This window comes from Lissotriton vulgaris, chromosome 10 (assembly GCF_964263255.1).
Source record: "Lissotriton vulgaris chromosome 10, aLisVul1.2, whole genome shotgun sequence".
In the NCBI taxonomy this organism is placed as follows: domain Eukaryota; kingdom Metazoa; phylum Chordata; class Amphibia; order Caudata; family Salamandridae; genus Lissotriton; species Lissotriton vulgaris.
The window spans coordinates 818,121,533-818,143,304 of NC_141698.1; the positions used below are offsets into that span (position 1 = coordinate 818,121,533).

General features: G+C 44.1%; 1 protein-coding gene across 3 annotated transcripts in view; it reads right to left on the reverse strand.

Moving 5' to 3' along the window:
* The window catches only part of TPK1 (thiamin pyrophosphokinase 1), a 1,173,355-nt gene that overhangs the window by 566,144 nt on the left and 585,439 nt on the right, over positions 1 to 21,772 (reverse strand). For all 3 annotated transcript variants that reach the window (XM_086941740.1, XM_086941739.1, XM_086941738.1), the window contains exon 5: positions 2,392 to 2,464. In XM_086941740.1, the coding sequence (XP_086797866.1) occupies positions 2,392 to 2,464 (73 nt within the window). The remainder of the gene's footprint in view (positions 1 to 2,391; positions 2,465 to 21,772) is intronic.

Sequence of the window (21,772 nt, forward strand, 5' to 3'; positions counted from 1 at the left end):
GATGGAGCATCTGAATCAATCAAACACTCACACCAAGTCAAAAGATCTGGGTTTAATCCATCACCGTTCTTTAGCCCACTCTGCCACCCCAGTTCAGACATGGCTATATGCAAATCAGTCTGACCCTGTGCCTCATGGGAACAGTCCAGCCCGAACTGCCAAGCCATGTCTTCCCTGGACCGGAAACAAGCTTCCGAGGACCGGTTTCTGGCATTCCAGCCGTCTTCAGCCCGGCTTGCTTGAATCTAGTGGCAAAGTGAGCAAGGGACTCACGTCTGAGCATACCCTGCCACACTTATGGCGGCCAAAAGCGGTACAAAAGAGGGTGGTGATGGACGGAGCATCTGAATCAATCAAAACACTCACACCCAGTCAAAAGATCTGGGTTTAATCCATCACCGTTCTTTAGCCCACTCTGCCACCCCAGTTCAGACATGGCTATATGCAAATCAGTCTGACCCTGTGCCTCATGGGAACAGTCCAGCCCGAACTGCCAAGCCATGTCTTCCCTGGACCGGAAACAAGCTTCAGAGGACCGGTTTCTGGCATTCCAGACGTCTTCAGCCCGGCTTGCTTGAATCCGGTGGCAAAGTGAGCAAGGGACTCACGTCTGAGCATACCCTGCCACACTTATGGCGGCCAAAAGCGGTACAAAAGAGGGTGGTGATGGACGGAGCAACTGAATCAATCAAACACTCACACCCAGTCAAAAGATCTGGGTTTAATCCATCACCGTTCTTTAGCCCACTCTGCCACCCCAGTTCAGACATGGCTATATGCAAATCAGTCTGACCCTGTGCCTCATGGGAACAGTCCAGCCCGAACTGCCAAGCCATGTCTTCCCTGGACCGGAAACAAGCTTCTGAGGACCGGTTTCTGGCATTCCAGCCGTCTTCAGCCCGGCTTGCTTGAATCCAGTGGCAAAGTGAGCAAGGGACTCACGTCTGAGCATACCCTGCCACACTTATGGCGGCCAAAAGCGGTACAAAAGAGGGTGGTGATGGACGGAGCATCTGAATCAATCAAACACACACCCAGTCAAAAGATCTGGGTTTAATCCATCACCGTTCTTTAGCCCACTCTGCCACCCCAGTTCAGACATGGCTATATGCAAATCAGTCTGACCCTGTGCCTCATGGGAACAGTCCAGCCCGAACTGCCAAGCCATGTCTTCCCTGGTCCGGAAACAAGCTTCCGAGGACCGGTTTCTGGCATTCCAGCCGTCTTCAGCCCGGCTTGCTTGAATCCAGTGGCAAAGTGACTCGCGTCTGAGCATACCCTGCCACACTTATGGTGGCCAAAAGCGGTACAAAAGAGGGTGGTGATGGACTAGGACAGAAATCTACGAAAACCTGTGCACCAAGATACGTGATCACTCCCAGTTCCTGTCTGTTTCACATAGGCTGCCATCCTGGTTTAGGTAACAATAAAGGCAGATTTCTGGGAATAAGGGGCTAAAAGCTGCACAGCATAGCGAAGGTGCACACATTTGAGGCAGCACAGATGGGTGCTACCTGAGAAATACTCATTTAGTACTTGAATTGTCTTTCAGAACGCAAAGACAGCTATGTTAGGGTCCGGGTCATATTCGATCACTGAAAAAATGGACTAAACAGAATTCGGTGAATAGTAGTACCTCAAGCCACTGTCTGGAGGTTGCTGAGCTTGAGGCTGACCCAAAGTACACTATATTTTGATATCATATTATCTTAGTTGTGTTAGTTTTGGTTGTGCCAAACCTAAAAATGGTACACACAAAATTATGAGGAAATATGTTTTAAGACATATTATTGCACTGTGTCTTGAATAACTGTTTATTTGATTACTGCACCTACTCAGGGAGTTGTGCCAATCCTTGTTAATGAGGCCTACCTTTTAGATAAAACAAATTGGAGGAACACCTAAAGAAATTAAGCTTTCACTTCCTTAACCTCATACATGCTGTGCAGATTTACCCCCGGTGCTGGGCCCAAATGTAAATGGGTGTAGTCATGACGGAACGGTTCCGTCATGAGCATCGAAAGGGTTAAGCTAAGGTGTACAACGTCTAGATCACTGAAGTTGATGTGGTGACGAAAAAAAAAACCAAATCCAAAGCACGTGTTATACTTTATCCACGTTTACTGACTACAGTAAGCAGTAAGGGGAAGGCAATGTTTTGACGAGTGGAACGTAATTGGACGTTTCTCCAAAGAGCTTCCTATTACTTTACATGCTATATATTTAGCATGCAAATCAAGACACTTGCACTCTTCATGCATTTCTACTATGGTGTACTGACACCAAAACCATGCCCTTTAAAACATATTTTAGTTATGCTCAAACTATTTTGCTTTAAATATAACTGAATTAATAGAGTAGAGGGCTTCTTTATACAAGAGAAGACCTTACCTTGTTTTTATAATAGTCCTTAACATCTTGCTTTATAGAATCAAAGTCTCCATTGATGAAATCAGGCAAGAAGCTGAAAGAAAGTGAAATAACAATTAGGGCAAACATTAACTAATGTTTCCCAGTAGAAAATGCAAAAGTAGAACAGAATGAGAATTAAGATATATAAATACAAATGTCCATATAATGTAGCTCGAGAAAACCTTTATTGAATTCACACAAATACATTTATCATAACATAATAAATGAGGTTCGGAATAAAGAATCCTACTTCAGGAGATGTTAGAAATTGGGACCTGTTTGCAGTGTCCCCCCCACTTTAAATCGCATTTGAGACCCATGGATGCTGGTTTTCCTACTCTGAAAGTACCCTGGGCTCTGCAGGGCAGGCCCAGGGCCAGTGCTAAAACACCCACTGTTATGTTGAAACACACACATGCATTAAGGTACACTACGTATTAGGGTACACTTTCCATTGACATATAAGTCCCTAGTAGATATTATTGGACGGGGGTTAAAAACTACCTACAAGTCCCTAGTATATAATAGGGCATGGAAGTTTAGAGGCCAGCAGCCCTTTCTGCACTTGCATGTATGCACTGCTGAGCGCCTGAGGTCATTTTAAAAGCAGGCCTGTGTTGCAGCACTGCTTGTAAAAGTAAATTCACTGCAAACTCGATTTTGGTGGTAGGTGCAATTAAAAAGTGATTATCTGCAATATTATGGTATATGTAGTACCCCCAGGGTCTAAGTTAGGTGTCCCAGGGGTGGGGGGGTCAACTAAGTATGAGGAGAGCTATTATAAATTATGTTTTATATTCCCTGGTGTTGGAGAAATTGCACATTTCATTTCCCCCATTCTAGATCCCCAGCCACATAGAATAACATTGCAATAGATTATGAACGCATACATATTACTTGAAATTAAATAAACTATCATAAAGCTGAATTTATCCTAAAATGTACAGAAAAGAAATTATAAGACTTTCTTGCCTGTGAGCCAAAATTCAGTCTTCCTGCAGTCGGCCCTGATTGGTCAGAGTTAAAAGGATTAGCCAGGCTGCTTTGAGGAAGTGATAAGTGACTCACCAAGGCAGAGGCTAAATCTATTGGAGAGAGCTCTGCTACACATTAATGCCAGAGCAGGGCGGAGGGGTCGTAAAGCATGTAGCTTCAAAGGCGGAATAGGAAAGGCAGGGAAAGCCAGGTCCATTTACACCCATCCCCTATGACTCAATCAGATAGCAGGCTTAAGGTGGAGAGCTATGGAAATGAGCCATCCAGGAGGTTGGTTTAACAAGTTCTTACTCCTCTGCTGAGATTTCAGCCACACTGAATTTTGGAGGAATACTGCTTTCTGGAAGAAGATTATGCCACACTTTGGAGAAAGTGGTCATACTCTGAGTTGAAGGCTTGCACCTCATTGAACAGGAGTGCTATGGCTTGCACCTCATTGAACAGGAGTGCTATCCTGCTTGACCCCCGAGAACACTGAATAAACATGTGAGAGGAGCAGAGCATCTCAGATTTGCTACTTGAAACTAAGAGAAGAAGGATTGGGAAACTGGAAACATGATTTGCACCATCAGGCCCTTCATTCTGACTGACTGCACCTACCACATTATCTGGAACTACAAGCTGTGAATGTAACTTGTTTCAAGAGGAACAAAGAGTCAACTCCCTGCAAGCTGCAAGTTAACAGAGCTCACCTGGACTCTCGCCTATAAGAATCCCCAGCCTGGAGTGCATCCACTGGATTTTTAAGGGTTTTGTCCAGATGCATTGTAGGAATTTTGGTCCCAACCTTTCAAGGACCACCTTAGAGATTCCAGACCTTTGTATTGCGTTTTGGACACTTTGGACCCTCAAGAGTAACTTCAGGCGCAAGTTCCAGAAGATTGGAGAAGTTTGGAGCTACTTTGACTGCAGGTTCATCCCACTGAAAAGCTCTGGAGGTCTGACTCCCAAAGTTTGACTGGGTGCTCCCTAGACAGCAAGCCAACAAACCATCTTTGAATCCGGCCTGGAGAAGAGCATTGAGGGACTAAGGCAGAAAAGGCTTCAGAAACATTTTTAAGTCCGAATGTGAAATTTTGACAGAGGTCTACTGTGAGTGGTATTGTGGTATTGGGTTCCCAAGGCCTACCTGCTCCGCAGAAATACCCACTTACACCAAAAGAACTGTTGGCACGGAAACTGAAAAGTACAAAAGACAAGTTTATTAAGACCCCATGGGGTGGTGGTACATTCCTACAGCACCCTTCGGCAATGCAAGAAGTATCACACCGAACGTTGGTGCGAGTCCTTCTTTTATTCAATTTACAAGCAATAAAAAGGTAGGCGGTACAAAGTTACAAAGTTTAGGTACATATATGGTCATTTTTGGAACACAGCCAACTCATGGGAGGGGTTACAACTCCACTGGTCAGTTTGGCGGAACATTCCTGAGGGGTGACTGGTCAGTTAGAACTGCGCATGTACAGGCTTGACCGTTACTAAAAATAGCCTGTTACTGGGCAAACTCGAGTGGTCAGCGGCACGGACAAAGGACTAAAGGGCATGCTGACCACGAGGCCGCTCATTCCCTAAAATGGCCGCCGTAACATACAAAATGGCGTTTTCGAATAAGTCCAAGTTAAGGGAAATAACGAAAGCTAAGCGCTAACCCAGCCATTGTCAAATTACGACAGACGACCCTTTTAGCGTTTAGCTGAAGCTACCTCATAACGGACGTAGTCGGGATACTCATCTTCGATATCAATTGACATAATTTGAGCCACTTCTTTATGGAGCATAAATTCTTTTTGGGCGAGAGCTCGTCTAGATGGAATACAGGCTGATAAACACACAGAACATAATGCAGGGCCACATTGTATACATAAACACAAGAAAAATAATATCCCAACTATGATACATACAATCGTCAGTAGCTTCCAGCCCCATGTACTAAGCATTGACCAGAACCACCCCGAAAGGGTCCATGTACCATTGTCCGGGTGTATTTCAGCAGCGATTTTGTGCAGTTTTGATATTGCATCATATACCGATGGTGAGTTGTCAGGCACGTACACACAGCAGCTACTTCCGATAATTCTACATGCCCCCCCTCGATCAGCTAGAACCACATGAAGAACCATTCGGTTCTGGAGCGTAACAATTCTGGATATTTGAAGCTCTTCCGTTATATTCCCCAATGAAAAAGCGGTATCATTAGCTACAGCCTCAACAACACGGGTCAGTCGTCGTATTTTCCGACTATTCAGAGCAGCCCCCACAAAGGAAAACAAACCCAAATTGAAATCTACATATTGTTGTAGGGCAGTATTGGTCTGGTCAATATCATCCAGGACTACAGCACGTCTAACTCTATTTAACACAAAATCATGATATAGAATATAATCATTATGGTACATTGGTGGGGCAATAAATACAGGGGGCAATACAAAAGAGATATAACATGTACCTAACCATCCTAACGGGAGCTGATGATAGCCTTTATTACCACAAATGAAATATGTATTTCGAGATGCCACAAATGATATGCCATTCGGACTGTCAAACGTAAGTGTGGTGTTACATTCACTTTTTCCAACCGGGATAGTACCTTTATTTCGTATACACAGATCCGCCTTAGTATCAATGACCTTTATGACATGAGAACTGGACATATTAATGTTCCTTTGGTTACTGTAAACCCGTGGTGCAGATACATTATCAGGGCGGTACTCCTCCCATTCGAATCGAGTACCTTCAGCCTGTGGATAACCATCCCGGTCATGGTAGCATATTTTATTTAAACGGAACAGCACCCCCCCTTTTGTTGGCCAGCGCAAAGTGAATAGAAGAGTATACCAAGCATTGCAGAACCGTTATGGGAAAACGGGAGTGGGATGAGCTGTGGGCCCCCTTTCTTCTGATGCCCAGGCAACATCCCACACACCCAACAGTTAGAAGTGTTCGTCATATTGTGAGTATGATGCAGGATTTGAATGAAGCTATTGTTCAAGTAAGTCTGTCGGTGCCGTTCTTCATGATAGGGTAAGGTGAAATGAAAATGTTCAGACGGAGCCGGGGTAGTTGGCAGCAAATGTTCTCGTACAGGCACCACAAGTTCTACTACCCAGGCTATCACTGCTATCACCACAATTGTCAGTACGAACAAGATAGCACCAAGAATTCTCTTGTCTCGTGATGCAGAAGACGCCATAGTTCAAAGAGTTCACAATGTCTCAAATACACAACTAAAAAAAATAAAAACGTTAGTGCTGAGCTCCGAGGTAGCCGTTGTTTTCTTCTCCGGGGTCAAGACGGGTGTCGCTACTCTTGGCAGAACTGATCCCCCCCCCTTGAGATTCCCGGCTTCCGTTTCACAAACCCCAGAGCGGTAACCAACCAGTCTCGCACCAAAAAAAAAAAATCTTCTTCCTATCGTGGCCGCAGATCGTAGCGCTGTCGTCCAGAAACAGTGTGGTCCGGGAAGGCTCCCTCAGATTCGGCCGACGTCACAGCTGGGCTCTTTTCCTCGTCCAAGATATCTCTGTAGTCGGACAACACAGTAGGATTCACCAGGTCCGGAGAGACGCGACGGCTTCCTGTTGGTCACTCGCACAGCCGTTCGAGTCACCAGTAGAACTTGCTCGGGGCCACGCCACCTCGGTTCCAAGCTGTTCGCTCTCTCAAACGACTTAATCATGACATAATCCCCAGGACGAAGATTATGAGCCTCTCCAATGGAATTGTCAGGGAGAGCTTCTCGAACCTGTTGGTGAATAGAAAGCAAATCATTTGTTAATCGTGCCAAATAATCGTTCATCATTATACAAGGCACATCATGTAACAATCGCAGCTTAGGAACTCCCCATATATTCATAGGCCTTCCAAACACCACTTCATACGGTGTGAGGCCAGTTCGAGAATGGGGCACTGATCTAAAAGAGAGTAATGCTAGCGGCAAAGCATCCGGCCACTTCAATGACGTGGACGCCACAATCTTAGCCAGTTTTAGTTTCAACGTAGCATTGTACCGCTCGACAAGACCTGCTGACTGAGGGTGGAACACAGCATGAAACTTCTGCTGGATCCCCATTCCCTTTAGCACATACTCCACAATTTTCCCAACAAAATGAGGACCATTATCGCTCCACAAAAATTTGCAAACTCCAAATCGAGGGAAGTACTCTTTGAGCAAAACCTTAGCTGTTGTCACAGCTGTATTATCTTTCGTGGGGAAGGCCTCAACCCATTTGCTAAAAGCACACACCACCACTAAGACATACTTAAGGTTATTGCAACGCTCAAGCTGGATGTAATCCATTTGAAGTACCTCAAATGGTGCAGAAGGTGGAACGAACCCTCCTTTCGGAGTATGCGTCCCTTTTGCAGGATTGTGCTGTAAATATATCAAACAGGTCTGCACTACTCTCTTAGCAGTATTGGCAATCTCAGGATGCTCCCAAACTCGTGTTAACAATCGAGTGATCGCAAAAGCCCCCACATGTGCCAACCCATGCGTCATCTGGACCATCGCTTGCAAGTAAGCTGCAGGCAATTTCCATCTCTCCATGTCCTTGCTCCTCCAACAACCCTCGTCATCCAGTACCCCTTCTGCTGCCCATGCCACAAGTTCTGCTTCAGTCGCTGATTTTTGGATGTCTAGTATTTCTGCTCTAGCATCATACCATCGCTCGGCCTGCGACTTCACTACATACATGGGGGAATCATTTCGGGACATAGCTGTTTGTCTTGCTATACTGTCTGCAAAGGCATTGCCTTGTCCCACTTTATCAGTGACCTTTTTGTGTGCACTGCATTTGATTATCGCTACTTTCTTTGGACAAAGCAACACGTTTAGGAGATCACGCACTAGCTCTCCGTGCATAATGTGTACTCCATGGGAAGTCAAAAACCCACGCTCTCTCCAGAGTAGTCCGAAGTCATGCGCTACTCCGAAGGCGTACCGGCTGTCTGTGTAGATGTTCACACATAAGCCAGCACTCAGTTCGCAGGCTCTTGTCAAAGCTATCAGCTCCGCTGCTTGGGCTGATTTCTGGGGTATTCGTGCCGTCTTAAGTGTCGTGATCGCATATGCTGCAGAAGTCGTGCCATCTGGCAGCTTCAAACACGATTCATCAACCCACAGTTCCCCATCCACATCTGGAAGTGGCATATCCTGTAAGTCGACACGACCCTTTGTTTGTTCCTCGGTCAGGAAAACACAATCATGATGTTTTTCCTCCTGGCCCTCTTCAACCGGATAAGGCAATAAAGTGGCAGGGTTCAGGGTAGCACATCTTTTCAGTGTGATATGTGGCGCCAGGAGTGTGAGCTCATATCCTGTTAAACGTGCGCTCGTAAGATATTGAGTCTTTGTTTGATTTAACAGGGCATCTACTGCATGGGGAACTAGCACCAACAGTTTGTGCGATAAAACTATTCTCTCACTCTGCCGTATAGCTACTGCTGTTGCTGCAACTGCTCGGAAGTACCCAGGTAACCCTCGTGCTACAGGATCAAGAATGGCTGAGAAGTACGCACATGGCCTCTGCTTATCCCCGTGTGTCTGCACTAACACTGATAACGCGCACCCATCTTTCTCGTGCACGTACAATGTGAAAATCTTTGTGTAATCTGGTGTACCTAACACGGGTGCAGAGCAAAGGGCCTGTCTCAATTGTTCAAAAGCATTTTGACATTCATCTGTCCATTCAAGGGGCATTGGTGTCGTTTTGGACAGTAACGCTAACAACGGTTTTATAATGTGCGAAAACCCCATGATCCACTGTCTACAAAAGGACGTTAGTCCTATGAAGGCGCGTACATCTCTCTGAGTGCGGGGGACTGGCGTATCTAAAATCGCTTGAATTCGATCTGATGTTAATGCACGCCCCTCCTTAGACAAAAGATGACTGAGGTAGGTCACCTTGGGTCTACAATATTGTAACTTTTTCTTAGAGACTTTATGGTTGTTCTGAGCCAAAAAAGAAAGCAAAGCAAGTGTACTCTCCTCACATTGTGCATAAGTGTCTGCAGCCAGCAGGAGATCATCAACATACTGTATAAGAGCCACTCCGGATTGTAATTCAAAAGAGTCAAGCTGTCTTTTTAGAGCCCGGCTATAGATGCTGGGACTCTCAGTGTAACCTTAGGGAACACGACAAAATCTATAAGATTTATTATTTAACGTAAAACCAAATAAATATCTGCTGTCAGGATGAATGGGAATGGAAAAGAATGCATTCTTAAGGTCAATGACAGAAAAAGTCGTTGCTGTTGGGGGGACCAATGTAAGCAATGTCGTGATGTCAGACACCACCGGGTATTGGGGAATGACAATTTTGTTAATTTCTCTCAAATCAATAATAAATCGATAGACTTTGTCGTCAGTGTCTTTCTTAAGGATCGGAAGAATAGGGCTGTTACAAACATTGTAAGGAACTTCCTCCACTACTCCTGCAATGATCAAATCCTGAAAAATATGCGTCAGAGCAATTTCACCTTCCCTAGAGATCTTATACTGTGGTACACGTGGCAAAAGTACTCCCTCCTTAACAGTGATTCGAATAGGTGGAATAAGCATCTGTCCCACATCCGTATCTGATGTCGCCCATAACGTGTGTGGGAGAGAGGCTAATGCTTCAATTTCCTTCATCGTACAAAATCTGTCTGAATCTGGGTAATTGTCGTTCAAAATAACCCGCACTCCTTCAGGAGCGCAGCGTATCGTTGCTCGAAAGTATTTGAGCAGATCAATGCCCATAATGTTATCTGGAGTGTGACGTGACAACAAAAATGGACAAAAGCTGAAAAATGTATCAATACAAAGTGCAAGAGGTTGTGATAATGGGCTAGGAGAGGGTGTGCCATCAAACCCTATACATGTTATCGTTTCGCCAGACAGGGGAGCCCTTGGAACCAAGTTTTTGGACAAAGCACTACGAGTAGCTCCTGTGTCAACTAAAAACTGATCAGTAGAACCCAAAATGCCCACTGATACATATGGACCTCTTTGATCTACTGGCACTTCAACTGATTCCGTACCCCATCCTACGCAGTCCTATGCATGCACATAATCCTGATGCTCCACATTCTCACCCTCCGATATCTGGTATTGATTCCGTCTATCAAAAGTATTTCGTTCATCCTGACCACGACCCCTTGCTTCAAACCTACCACGATCACTTCCGCCACCTCTCGCTCCTGAATAACTATTCCTCGACCTTCCACCTCCTCGACCACGCTGGCTACGTTGCTCACGAAGCACCGGACAATCTTCAGCCCAATGCCCAAACTCTTTACAATATGCACATTGGTCCTCAGCAATGTCAGTACGACCGTACGACGCATTACCCCCTCCTCGCCTGCCTCTATCATTCCCTCTAGATTGCGCACCACGAACCTGCGCCAACATCACCTTCGTTTTCAATTCCTTCGTTTTCTTATCAACACTTTCCTTAGCCTCTAATTCCTGCCGCTCGTAATACTGAGCCATAGTTAAAGACGCAGGGGTCGCCGTGGTCCAAGAACTTTCACTTGTCTTTAACTGCTTTGCAATCTCCGGTAGGAGATTAGCCACATACTTATCAACAAACAGATGCCTACCCGTATCATCTGTTAACGATTGACCACTGTAATCATGAAACGCTTCTTCGAAACGTGTAAAGAAATCTGATACCGATTCGTCTGGCTTTTGTTTGCACGAAGCTAGCATGGTCCAATCGATCTTTTTAGGAGGAACAAGCGTTTTTAGTTTGTTCAAAATAGCCGCTGGGAGTTCTAAAATTAAATCACATGGTTTGCATGCAGGTTCCCTGTCTAAGTCAGCCTGGCTTATTTCTTTCCAAGTTGCCCCAAACATTGCTTGATCATTAGTCTTACGAATCGACCTCCACATATCAGGCGGAAGAATTAACCCAAAGAAAAGATCTATATCAACAAGAGTCATAACACAAGAGGAAATGGCCCCTCCACCCCTTCATAGAATGCGGCCGGATTCTTACGGAGATCAGGTAAAGCGTTTTTCAATGCCATAACATCTGCTCTATTCCAAGGCGTATACACCCAATTATATACAAAATACCCCTTTGAATTTGCCGACGTTTTATCATCATCTGTACCGTCCCCTTTAGGGGGAACATACAAAGGTGCAGCTTCACGCATAGGCATAACATGCACTTTAGAATTCTTATCTGAGCCCCGGAGAGAACACTCTTTGGACTGCTCCGTCGACCCCGGCACGGACTCCTTAGCTTTTTTCCCTTCTGCTCGCAATCTGGACGCTTCATCCCGTAGCTGGAGCAGTCGCGTGAAAAAGTCATCTGCATCTGTAAGAACAAATACACCTTTATCCAGATTCTCACGATAGACTGACATATTCTTAGGTTCTAGGGTCTCTGAATGTTTACGAAATCGAGTAATAACTTCTTCTGCAAGATTATTCAAAAAACACATCAATTCTCACTCTGTCCACTTATTCTTTTAAGCTACAACTTCTGACACAGTTATCTGATTCAAATTTAGCTTTCTAGCAAAACTACGCAAATCTGCAGCTCTCTGCGCAGATAACCTGACACTCGACTTATCCGTCTTATCCGACTTATCCCGTTCTTCATCACCAGAATCCTCAGTCGGGGCCGTAGGCTGAACGTACGGAGGCGGAGATCGATCTAATAACGAAAAATCATCAATTTCATTATTAAGGACAGGATAAAGCGGTCGCCGAATAGGAAATTGACCGGTCGTTTGCAAATTACGTTCCCGTGCCTCCCTCTCTTTCTTCTCCTGCGCCTCCTTTTCCTCAAGCTGTAAAGCTTTATCTCGAGCAGCCTTACGCTGCTCTTTGTCCGCCAAGGCAACCTCACGCTTCATTCGTTCACGCACCGCTTTCTCCCACATTCGCACACAATCAAACATGTCCTGTCTAGACCTGCGCTGAAACAAACATTGCTCCACAAACTGAACCTTTTGCAAATCAAACGACCCATGTAGTGGCCACTGCAACTCGGGATCAGTTCTAGTGTATTTATGCCATAATTTACTGTACAGTATAGGGGGAAGGCCGAATTTCACATACATCTCACGATTTGGTGTTCCCTCTGGGGGAGCCGGCTGAGATTCCGCTAACCTATATGTGGTACCATTTCCAAGACAGCACATCCCTCGGAGTGTGCTTAAAACAGGCATGTTCAAAAAGTACCACGAAAGCGTGATACCGTAAAAATGGCACTTACAGTAATTCATACAAATGTGCCGCTCAGAGTACAAACAAAGTTAGAGAAACATCTCTACATGCCTGCCTATGTGAAGTGCACTACACATATATATTCAAAGTTCACAAAATCAAAATGTTAGCTAACTCAAATCGTAGTCACAATCATAGAACTTCAGTAAGCGTCCGTAGACTACCTTACCGATAACAAATCTTACCCAATCTCAAATATCCAGATTCCAACTGCCAAGGTCTTTGATCGAATCAGCCAAACGGGCACTGTACAGCAACACAGACGAGCAGGATCTCAGTCGGAGACCGGCGCCACCTGGAAGGTCGGATCAGAAGGAAGGGAAGAAAACACCGTGGGTGCCAAGACTCGGGTCACTCAGTGGCAGCGTACGCGTCCATGGCGAGTTTCCAATCCTTCGTTACGACCTCTCCTTCGGGCATCCGAGTCGCCGATGAGTCCCTTTGTGGTCGCCAATTTGTGGTATTGGGTTCCCAAGGCCTACATGCTCCACAGAAATACCCACTTACACCAAAAGCACTGTTGGCACGGAAACTGAAAAGTACAAAAGACACGTTTATTAAGACCCCATGGGGTGGTGGTACATTCCTACAGCACCCTTCGGCAATGCAAGAAGTATCACACCGAACGTTGGTGCGAGTCCTTCTTTTATACAATTTACAAGCAATAAAAAGGTAGGCGGTACAAAGTTACAAAGTTTAGGTACATATATGGTCATTTTTGGAACACAGCCAACTCATGGGAGGGGTTACAACTCCACTGGTCAGTTTGGCGGAACATTCCTGAGGGGTGACTGGTCAGTTAGAACTGCGCATGTACAGGCTTGACCGTTACTAAAAATAGCCTGTTACTGGGCAAACTCGAGTGGTCAGCGGCACGGACAAAGGACTAAAGGGCATGCTGACCACGAGGCCGCTCATTCCCTAAAATGGCCGCCGTAACATACAAAATGGCGTTTTCGAATAAGGCTAAGTTAAGGGAAATAACGTGTAGCAAAGCTAAGCGCTAACCCAGCCATTGTCAAATTACGACAGTATAAGAGCAGGGCTCCATCGCGGTTGGCCTCAAACTTTGGTCACAATTGAACAATACAAAGTCAGATTTCCCAGATTAGCGCTATAGGTTTCTAAGTGCTAGAAAGAGTATATTCTTCAAAAATTCATATTTCCGGATCCCTACAGATTTTTGTCATGTTTGTGTAATTATAAGGATACAAATATTTTCGATTTTTAGAAATTGGTTTTGAATTCATATTGTGTGTTGTGTCTTAATTATTTACTCAATTGGTGTTTTTAAATGCTTTACATACCTGTCTCCTAAATTAAGCCTGCCTGGTCGCAGCTAAGCTACCCAGGGATGATCATGGGAATAATTTACTGAGACCTATTCTGAGCCCTAGTCTGTGTCAGTCTCCTTGTTGCCAGTGGTAGATGCATATTTACTGCTACTAATAACCAACTTTCCAACAGGAGACTAGCACTTTGAATGCTCATAGTTATTGTTGTGGGCATCAACATTAGAATTCATGGAGAAGAGTGTCTTTGCCATATCACCATTATAGTGCCTAATGTATCTGCAATCTCACCATTTCTATTTGTTTTGGGTCAAAATGGAAGCACTCTGATAAAATGATCAGTTGCATTTCACCAGTGCCTTCTGTTATGGCATTAAAATAAAATTAGACTGCACACACCACTACAGCACCCTTTTTAGGACATCCTCCGTCCTAAACTCCTCACCCCTATTTCGCATCCATCATCCCTACTTCTCTTCCCTAGTACTCACCCATCATTCCTACTTCTTATCCATTATGCCTACATCTCATTCCTGCTTCTTATCCATCATCCCTATCTCTCTTCCCTGCTTCTCATCCTACTTCTCGTCCATCATTGGTTCTTCTCATCAATACTTCTCATCCACCATTCCTACCGTTTACATTTTTCTTCCTCTTTTTAACTTAATCTTTCATTTCCTCTTTCTTTCTCCCCAATAGCCCTTTCGTTCTTTGCCTCAGTTACTTTCTTTCCTTTTTTCTACTTCTTCCCTGTATTCTCACTCCATCTCTCCATTTCCCGTTTATGAATTTCTCCTCTTGCTGCATGTCCAAACTCTCTTGGATTTTCCTTCAATCGCAATTTCTATCCGTCTTTCTTCTATAATTATGCATCTGTCCCTGGATTTCTCTTGCTCTTTCTTTTGCCCCGTTTTTCTTGCTCTCCACTATTTTTCTCTTGCCCCTTTCTCTTCACATTTACTGGCCTTTGTTCGCTTTTTGCCAATTTTCTGATGTATCACAATTGTAGGCTATCTTAAAGCAATTACATTATTTAAGCCCAACCGGGCTATTGTTGAACAGTAAATACTGTTTAAAACATGCTTAGGTAACTGAATACAGACAGATACTCTGCCATCACATAGGAGGGATTCTGATTGGGGATTTGTACTGATGAAGCGAGGTTTAGAAAGGAGTTATATTTCGACTCGCCAAGTTAAACTTCCATAATAATTAATTGTACTAATGAGTTTATGCATGATATGTATTAATCAACCTAGAATTAAAATGCATTCACGACATACGGGTTTAAAATTATGTGCTCTATGTTGCATCTGCAAGTTCGTTGAAGAATAATAAACTAACCTTGTCTAATGTTTTTGTCAACATTAATTGCAGCTGTTTATTTAATGGCATGTGCCTATTTTAAATGTGCTTTTGTCTATGTCGTGTTTTAAATGTGGCAAAAGCTTGTGGAGAATCCTGTTCGCCTTAAAAGAAGATGGTAAATAAAATGCTGCTTAAATGTGCTTAAAGCTAGATAACCTAAACTAATGGGTTAACATTAGTAAAGGGGGTGGGTAACAGAATGGGTCTCAATTCTCTAATTAATTGCTGTCTTGTGTTTGTTTAAATACTAGTTTTTCAAGTGGGCCTTAGAAAATGGTTGCCTGGCAGAGCTGGAAAGATGACTTGACCAGAGTGAAGCCTTCACTCACGTGCAGAGAAAATGCAACTTTGCTAAAACAATGGATTATTAAGCAGAACTGTTGATGGTCGAGTCGTACGTGTTCTTGGAGAGAGCACCAAGGACAAAAAGCCAGGATAGCCTGCCAAGAGTAGGAAGTGAACTTTGCATTTGGTCGAATGTTGCACTTTTGAGGAAGCTAGAAGGATGGTAAATCTAAGAACAATAAGGGCTTATGATGTGCCCCGGACTTGGTCAGAAATGAATGACCAGCAGTGGACTGACGTGAAACAGCTAATTGGAAGCATGGATTTTGTTGAAGGAATGCAGGATTAGTAAGTTTTAGATAGAGAAAAGGTATAAAACCTGATCTCATGAGAGGAGGTCTGCTGGCTCGTTCCTGATTCCTGAAGGGGGTGAAGTGCTGTCGGACTTTTGGCGCACGTAAGGATAAGCTGATCTAATGACTTTTCCCGTAGAGTTTAAATGAGTTTAGTCAGTTAGGGAAATAGAATTTAGGGAATGAGTTCTAAACTGCTTTAATTCTTTGCAAGCTGATCAGTTTTTTAAAATGTCGGTTTAATGTGCTTTGATTAAATTAAATGATGCTTTCATATTGCAAATAAAAAAGATTTCTAATTCTAAAAGGCTCTTTGCTTGATAAGAAAGATAATAAATTAGATTTTGAAATGACAAGCTGGTCTTGTTTATTCTTAGTCTAGTTACCATCAGCTTGATCCAATCACCTAAGTGACTTAATTAAATGTTTCCTTCTTTTTATATAAATGATGATGATAAACTGCAGTTGTATATAATGTGTAAATAGTTTGTGAATAGTTCTGATTAATTAGGTCACATGATTCAGTTGCCCAATATTCGTCTCGGTTACTTATGGGCCTTGTGAGAGTTTATGTTTAATGGTGAGTATCATGGTGTTGGGTAGTGTTGAAGAGACAGAATTTCCATAGGGGCGCTGGATCAGTACATTGTAAAATGTGTACAGTGTGCAAACCCAGATGTGGGAACACCGGAACTCTTGGTATCGTGTGGAGCAATATCCACTCAGAAACACTGCTCCACCCGACATATAATCAAGCCATTAGTCCATTACCACTAATCCTTTTCTCTAACCTCTGGCTGCAATTGTTTTACTAATATTCTCACAGATTTTTTTTTTCCAGTAGTGATTTTTAAAACTGTGTGGATCGAACAAGATGTCATTTACACCAAATGATTTAAACGAACCACCAACTACGCAAGGTTTCATACATTTGGCTGACACACTCCCACTAATGCCTTTACATGGTCTTGTGGGCCCAGCGGGCTGATGTTGGATTGCATAATTTTCTACCCTGTGGGAATGCCATGACTCTAAAAAATGCCCCTGCTTGTCCCCTCAGTATCTGCAGACCTTAATTTGCACAAAATTCCGGTCAGGACTCCAGAAGGGAGGAAGGGAAAGAAAAATATTTGCTAGTACAAAACATTTTTCTGGATCAGTCTGGTACTGCAACACCCTCCCATGGGGACTTAAAATAAAACCCAATAAAAATAATGTTAGATTAAATTATTTTTAAAATTATTTAAAAGCATAAATAACTATAATATAATGTTACAAAATAGAGAGGAAGTAAACATTTAATTATAAAATATTTTAACAGCCTTTTTTTAATTTAACATTAAATGTAGGATTACATTTTAATTAAATTACTTTTATTTTATTCCATGAATAACTTAATAACTATTAACGCATAATAAAATAATTTTTTTGCACTTAAGCTGGGAATTTATGTTATTGTTTAAACTGCAGAAAAATAATTGCAATTAAATGTAACATATTTAAATTTATTAAAGATTGTATTCAAAATTAAGCTAATCACGCTGTAGATTTTGTTATTTATATTTTACACTTAAAATAATTTAAAACACGTAATTTAAAATATTTAAAATCATGATATATTTACTATTTTATTTCTACTTAAATTACCCCTTTTACTTTTCCCTTTACCATAGGATGACACTGCGGTCAGGCAGTATGACTGGTTGGTCCTATGTGGTGCGGGGCTTACTACTGTTTCTATTTAGCAGTGGTAACTCACACTTGTACATATAGACACCTGCACAACTGAGGCCAGAAAAGACCAGAAAGGCTGTTCAGTATAGCCAAGGAAGGAGACCAGCGATATGGGGAGAGAGACTACTGTCTGGAGCAGAGGTCCAGACAAAGGCCCACAAAAGGGGTTAGAGGACCAAACGCAGAAGCTATCAAGGAGTGCAGGGAGAATCGCAAGGGCAGCCAACAAGAGTCAAAACAGGGGTGCATACAATGGCCCAGAGCACAGGTGACCCAAACCATGTCCACAGCAGAGACACCTAAGCCCAACAGGTCTAATCGAGAACACATAGGAGGAGCAAGCCCACCCTAAAAAAACACAATGACAGAGGAGGACGGTGGATCTCTCCAACCAATTCCGATCCAAAAACAGCGGCCATATTGGGTGTGGGCTAGTGCTGTGAGGCGCTCTAGCTACACATAAAAGGGGATGATCATGTATCCGTGCAGCGGACGCGGTCAGCGGACGCACCGGACCTGTGCCGGAGTCGTGCCAGAGTCCTGCCCGTCTGCACCCGTCCGCGGCCGAACGGGGCAAGGTGCCACCACCCCTGGTCCTCTTAACAAAACTCCTGTGACATATAGCAACACTACCTTATACATGTTACGACCAACTGAGAAGGCGAACTGTCAACAGTCATTGGATCCTGCTAAACCCCCACTACTATGCCGACACGGTCATAGGCATTTCAAAAGGCACGACCATTTAGACAGAGACCTTACATCCACTATAAAATATAATATGGCTCTTTTAAACTGCAGATCCCTGCCAAAACACTGTATGGAAATAGCTCTTCTAATTGAAGAACACAAACTGGACGCCATATTTGTGACCGAAACGTGGCTTCAAACAGGGAAGGAACCAGATATTGTTCGCGCTCTCTCAATAGGGTATAACATCTGCAGAATAGATCGCAGCATAGGGCGTGGCGGAGGTTTAGCAATTATCTATGAGGACACTTACAGTTGCCGTCTCCTACCTTCAACATTTAAAGAAGGAGAAAATCTCCCCTTCTCTTTGGAACTGTCCCCCACTGATTGCCTATCAGGCACATTAATTTATCGTCCTCCTGAGGCGCTAAATGAATCTATCCCTAAACTCATTGACTGGCCTCAGAACAAGTGGCAGCCATGGCCAATTATACCATGCTAGGGGATTTTAACATACATTTAGAGGATACCTCCCTTTCCACCACTAGTAATCTATTATCTGGTCTCCAAGCCCTGGGTCTTGATTTAAAGTGCCTCCTTCCAACACACGAAAAAGGCCACCTTCTTGACCCTATATTTAGCAACTTACAGAATCTTACTTCAGGAGACCCCATCCCCCTACCATGGACCGACCCCTTCCTAATTCCCCTATTCTGGGTTACAAAAACCACGCGAGGGGCACAACCCTCTAACATAACATGGGACCGGAAATGGGGTAAGCTACCCCTGGATAAATGGCAGGCATCCCTTAAAGCCACCAAGCCAACACTAGGAGCCAATATTGAAGAGGCAAACACCAACTTTAAAGTTTGGATCCAAGAAACATTGGATTCTACCCTCCCTAAAGTCATCATACAGAAATGTAGTAGGAAAAAGGCAGCTCCCTGGTACAGCCCTCAACTGAGAGTACTAAAACAAGCTTGCCGTAAGCTGGAAAGGATTTGGAGATTAAATCCCCTGCAAGATACAACAGATACCTACAGACAGGCTATCCGGAGATATAAAAATGAGATAAAAGAAACCCAGGCAAAATTCTATGAGGATAAAATAGGGACTGCGGCGAACTCCCCTAAAGAGATCTTCCGAATAGCCAAAACACTGATTACCCCGTCACAAACACTCCCTTCTCGTGAAGGAGCTCTTGAACGCTGCAACCAATTAGCAGTATTCTTTAACACCTTGGCTGCTATGACTTTTCCCGTCCTGTGCTAGGAGGATTTGAATCCCATTGTTCATGACGAGCTCAGCTCGTCATAAGCACAGCTCCAGTGTGCCTCATGACGAGCTGAGCTCGTCATGAGCAGCGAAGGGGTTAAAGAAAAAATAGAGGCAATATATAATACAGTCCCCTCTAATCAAGCTGACAGAGGGCTACAATACTGCCGATTTAACTGATGTACCTGTGCTTGACCATTAAGATCCTCTGAATTTAGAGACAATCAATATAATTACCAGTAAAGTCGTCTCGGGATCTCCGACGGACGTGGCACCGCCCAAACAGATAAAGGCAGTAATCTAGACTGTCCAAACCATCATAATGGAGATACTAAATCTCTCCATATCAACAGGGACAGTTCCACTCCGGTGGAAATGTGCAATGGTAAAAGCATTAATCAAAAAGCCCAGTCTGGATTCTTCTATATTATCTATTTATCGTCCAATCTCCCTCCTGCCATGGCTCAGTAAATTATTGGAAAAACACGTAAATAATATTCTCACCAACCACCTGGAATCCAACAGACTGTTGGACGACACCCAAACTGGCTTTCGCCCTAACCATGGAACAGAGACGGCACTACTGCTAGTGACCGAGGAGGCAAGGAGATTGGTGGATGAAGGAGGAAAGGCTGCGATCATTCTGTTGGACCTCAGTGCAGCGTTCGACACGATCAACCATTCCATCTTGATCAACCGTCTCAGAATGAACGGTGTGTCGGGCGCTGCCCTGAATTGGCTCACTTCCTTCCTCAGCAATCGCCAGTTTCAAGTCTTTGAGGGAGACGTGATCTCGTCCACACAATCTCTGGAATGTGGGGTCCCACAAGACTCGGCTCTAAGCCCAACGCTCTTCAACGTATATATGAAGCCGTTGGCAGCCGTCATCCATCCATTCGGCATTAAGATCGTCAGCTATGCAGACTATACCCAGCTAGTGGTATCTCTGGGCCAAGATGGAAGATCGTCTGATAGGCTGGCACCCTGCCTTGAAGCAGTGGCCGGATGGATGAAGGACTCCTACCTCCGTCTTAATGGAGAAAAAACAGAGGTTATGTTACTAGGCAACTCCTCCCCCGCCCCACTTATTCCCTCATGGCCTGCATGCTTAGGCCCAGCTCCCCACGCCTAAGCCGCAAATAAAGAGTCTGGTTGTGTGGCTTGATGATAAACTTAACTTCAATCATCAAGCCACTGTTTTATCATCAACTTGTTGCGGCCTGCTGAGGATGATACGTAAAATTCTTCCCCTCCTCCCATTTGAAGCACGCAGGATTATGATCCAGGCTCTGATTCTTTCTCGGCTGGATTACGGGAACTCCCTGTACCTGGGAGCTCCACTGTCCACAATGAACAAACTACAAGTGGTACAGAACAGCGCAGCAAGACTGCTCCTCCAGATCCCTAGGAGACAATCGGCAAAGCCAGCCCTTCGTCGACTTCACTGGCTACCTATGGGTGCTAGAATTCAGTTCAAGGCACTGTGCATAGCCCATAAAGCCATATGGAAAACAGGCCCTAATATTCTTCATCCTATACTACCACTCTACCTACCATCTAGGCTCCTCCGCTCCAGTAATCAAGTTTTAGCAACCACCAGGAAGATCAAGAAAGCAAGGTGGGAAGGACTCTCCTTCTCATACTCAGCGGCCAAGTTGTGGAATGCTCTTTCCCAGCCAGTAAGAGAGATCCGCAGCATGACTGCTTTCCGCAAACATCTGAAGACCTACCTATTCGATCTGTAGTCTTTGCGAAATTGAAATGGCCACTCCTGATTCTAAGCGCTATGAGGCCTCCGGGTAGTATAGGCGCTGTACAAATATTCTTCATTCATTCATTTGAAGGAAGAGAGATCTCACAGAAGAGTAAGCCTGTGCCCCATCATAGTAACAATTGCAAAGGCAAGAAATGGACATCCAGGGACCATCACAAAAAAGAAATGACAGGAAACACCCCAAGAGAAAACAGACTAGGATGAGAAACAGACCCTGGACAAGAAGGGGCCATGAACCCGTAACCAGGAAATTGCAGGAAGAGATCCGACCATTAGCCACAACCCAACAATACTAGCACAGAATGGGTAGAAGCACAACACAGCACCCCAGTACAAGTGGCATCTCGGCCCAAACCAAGTAAGAACAGCACAG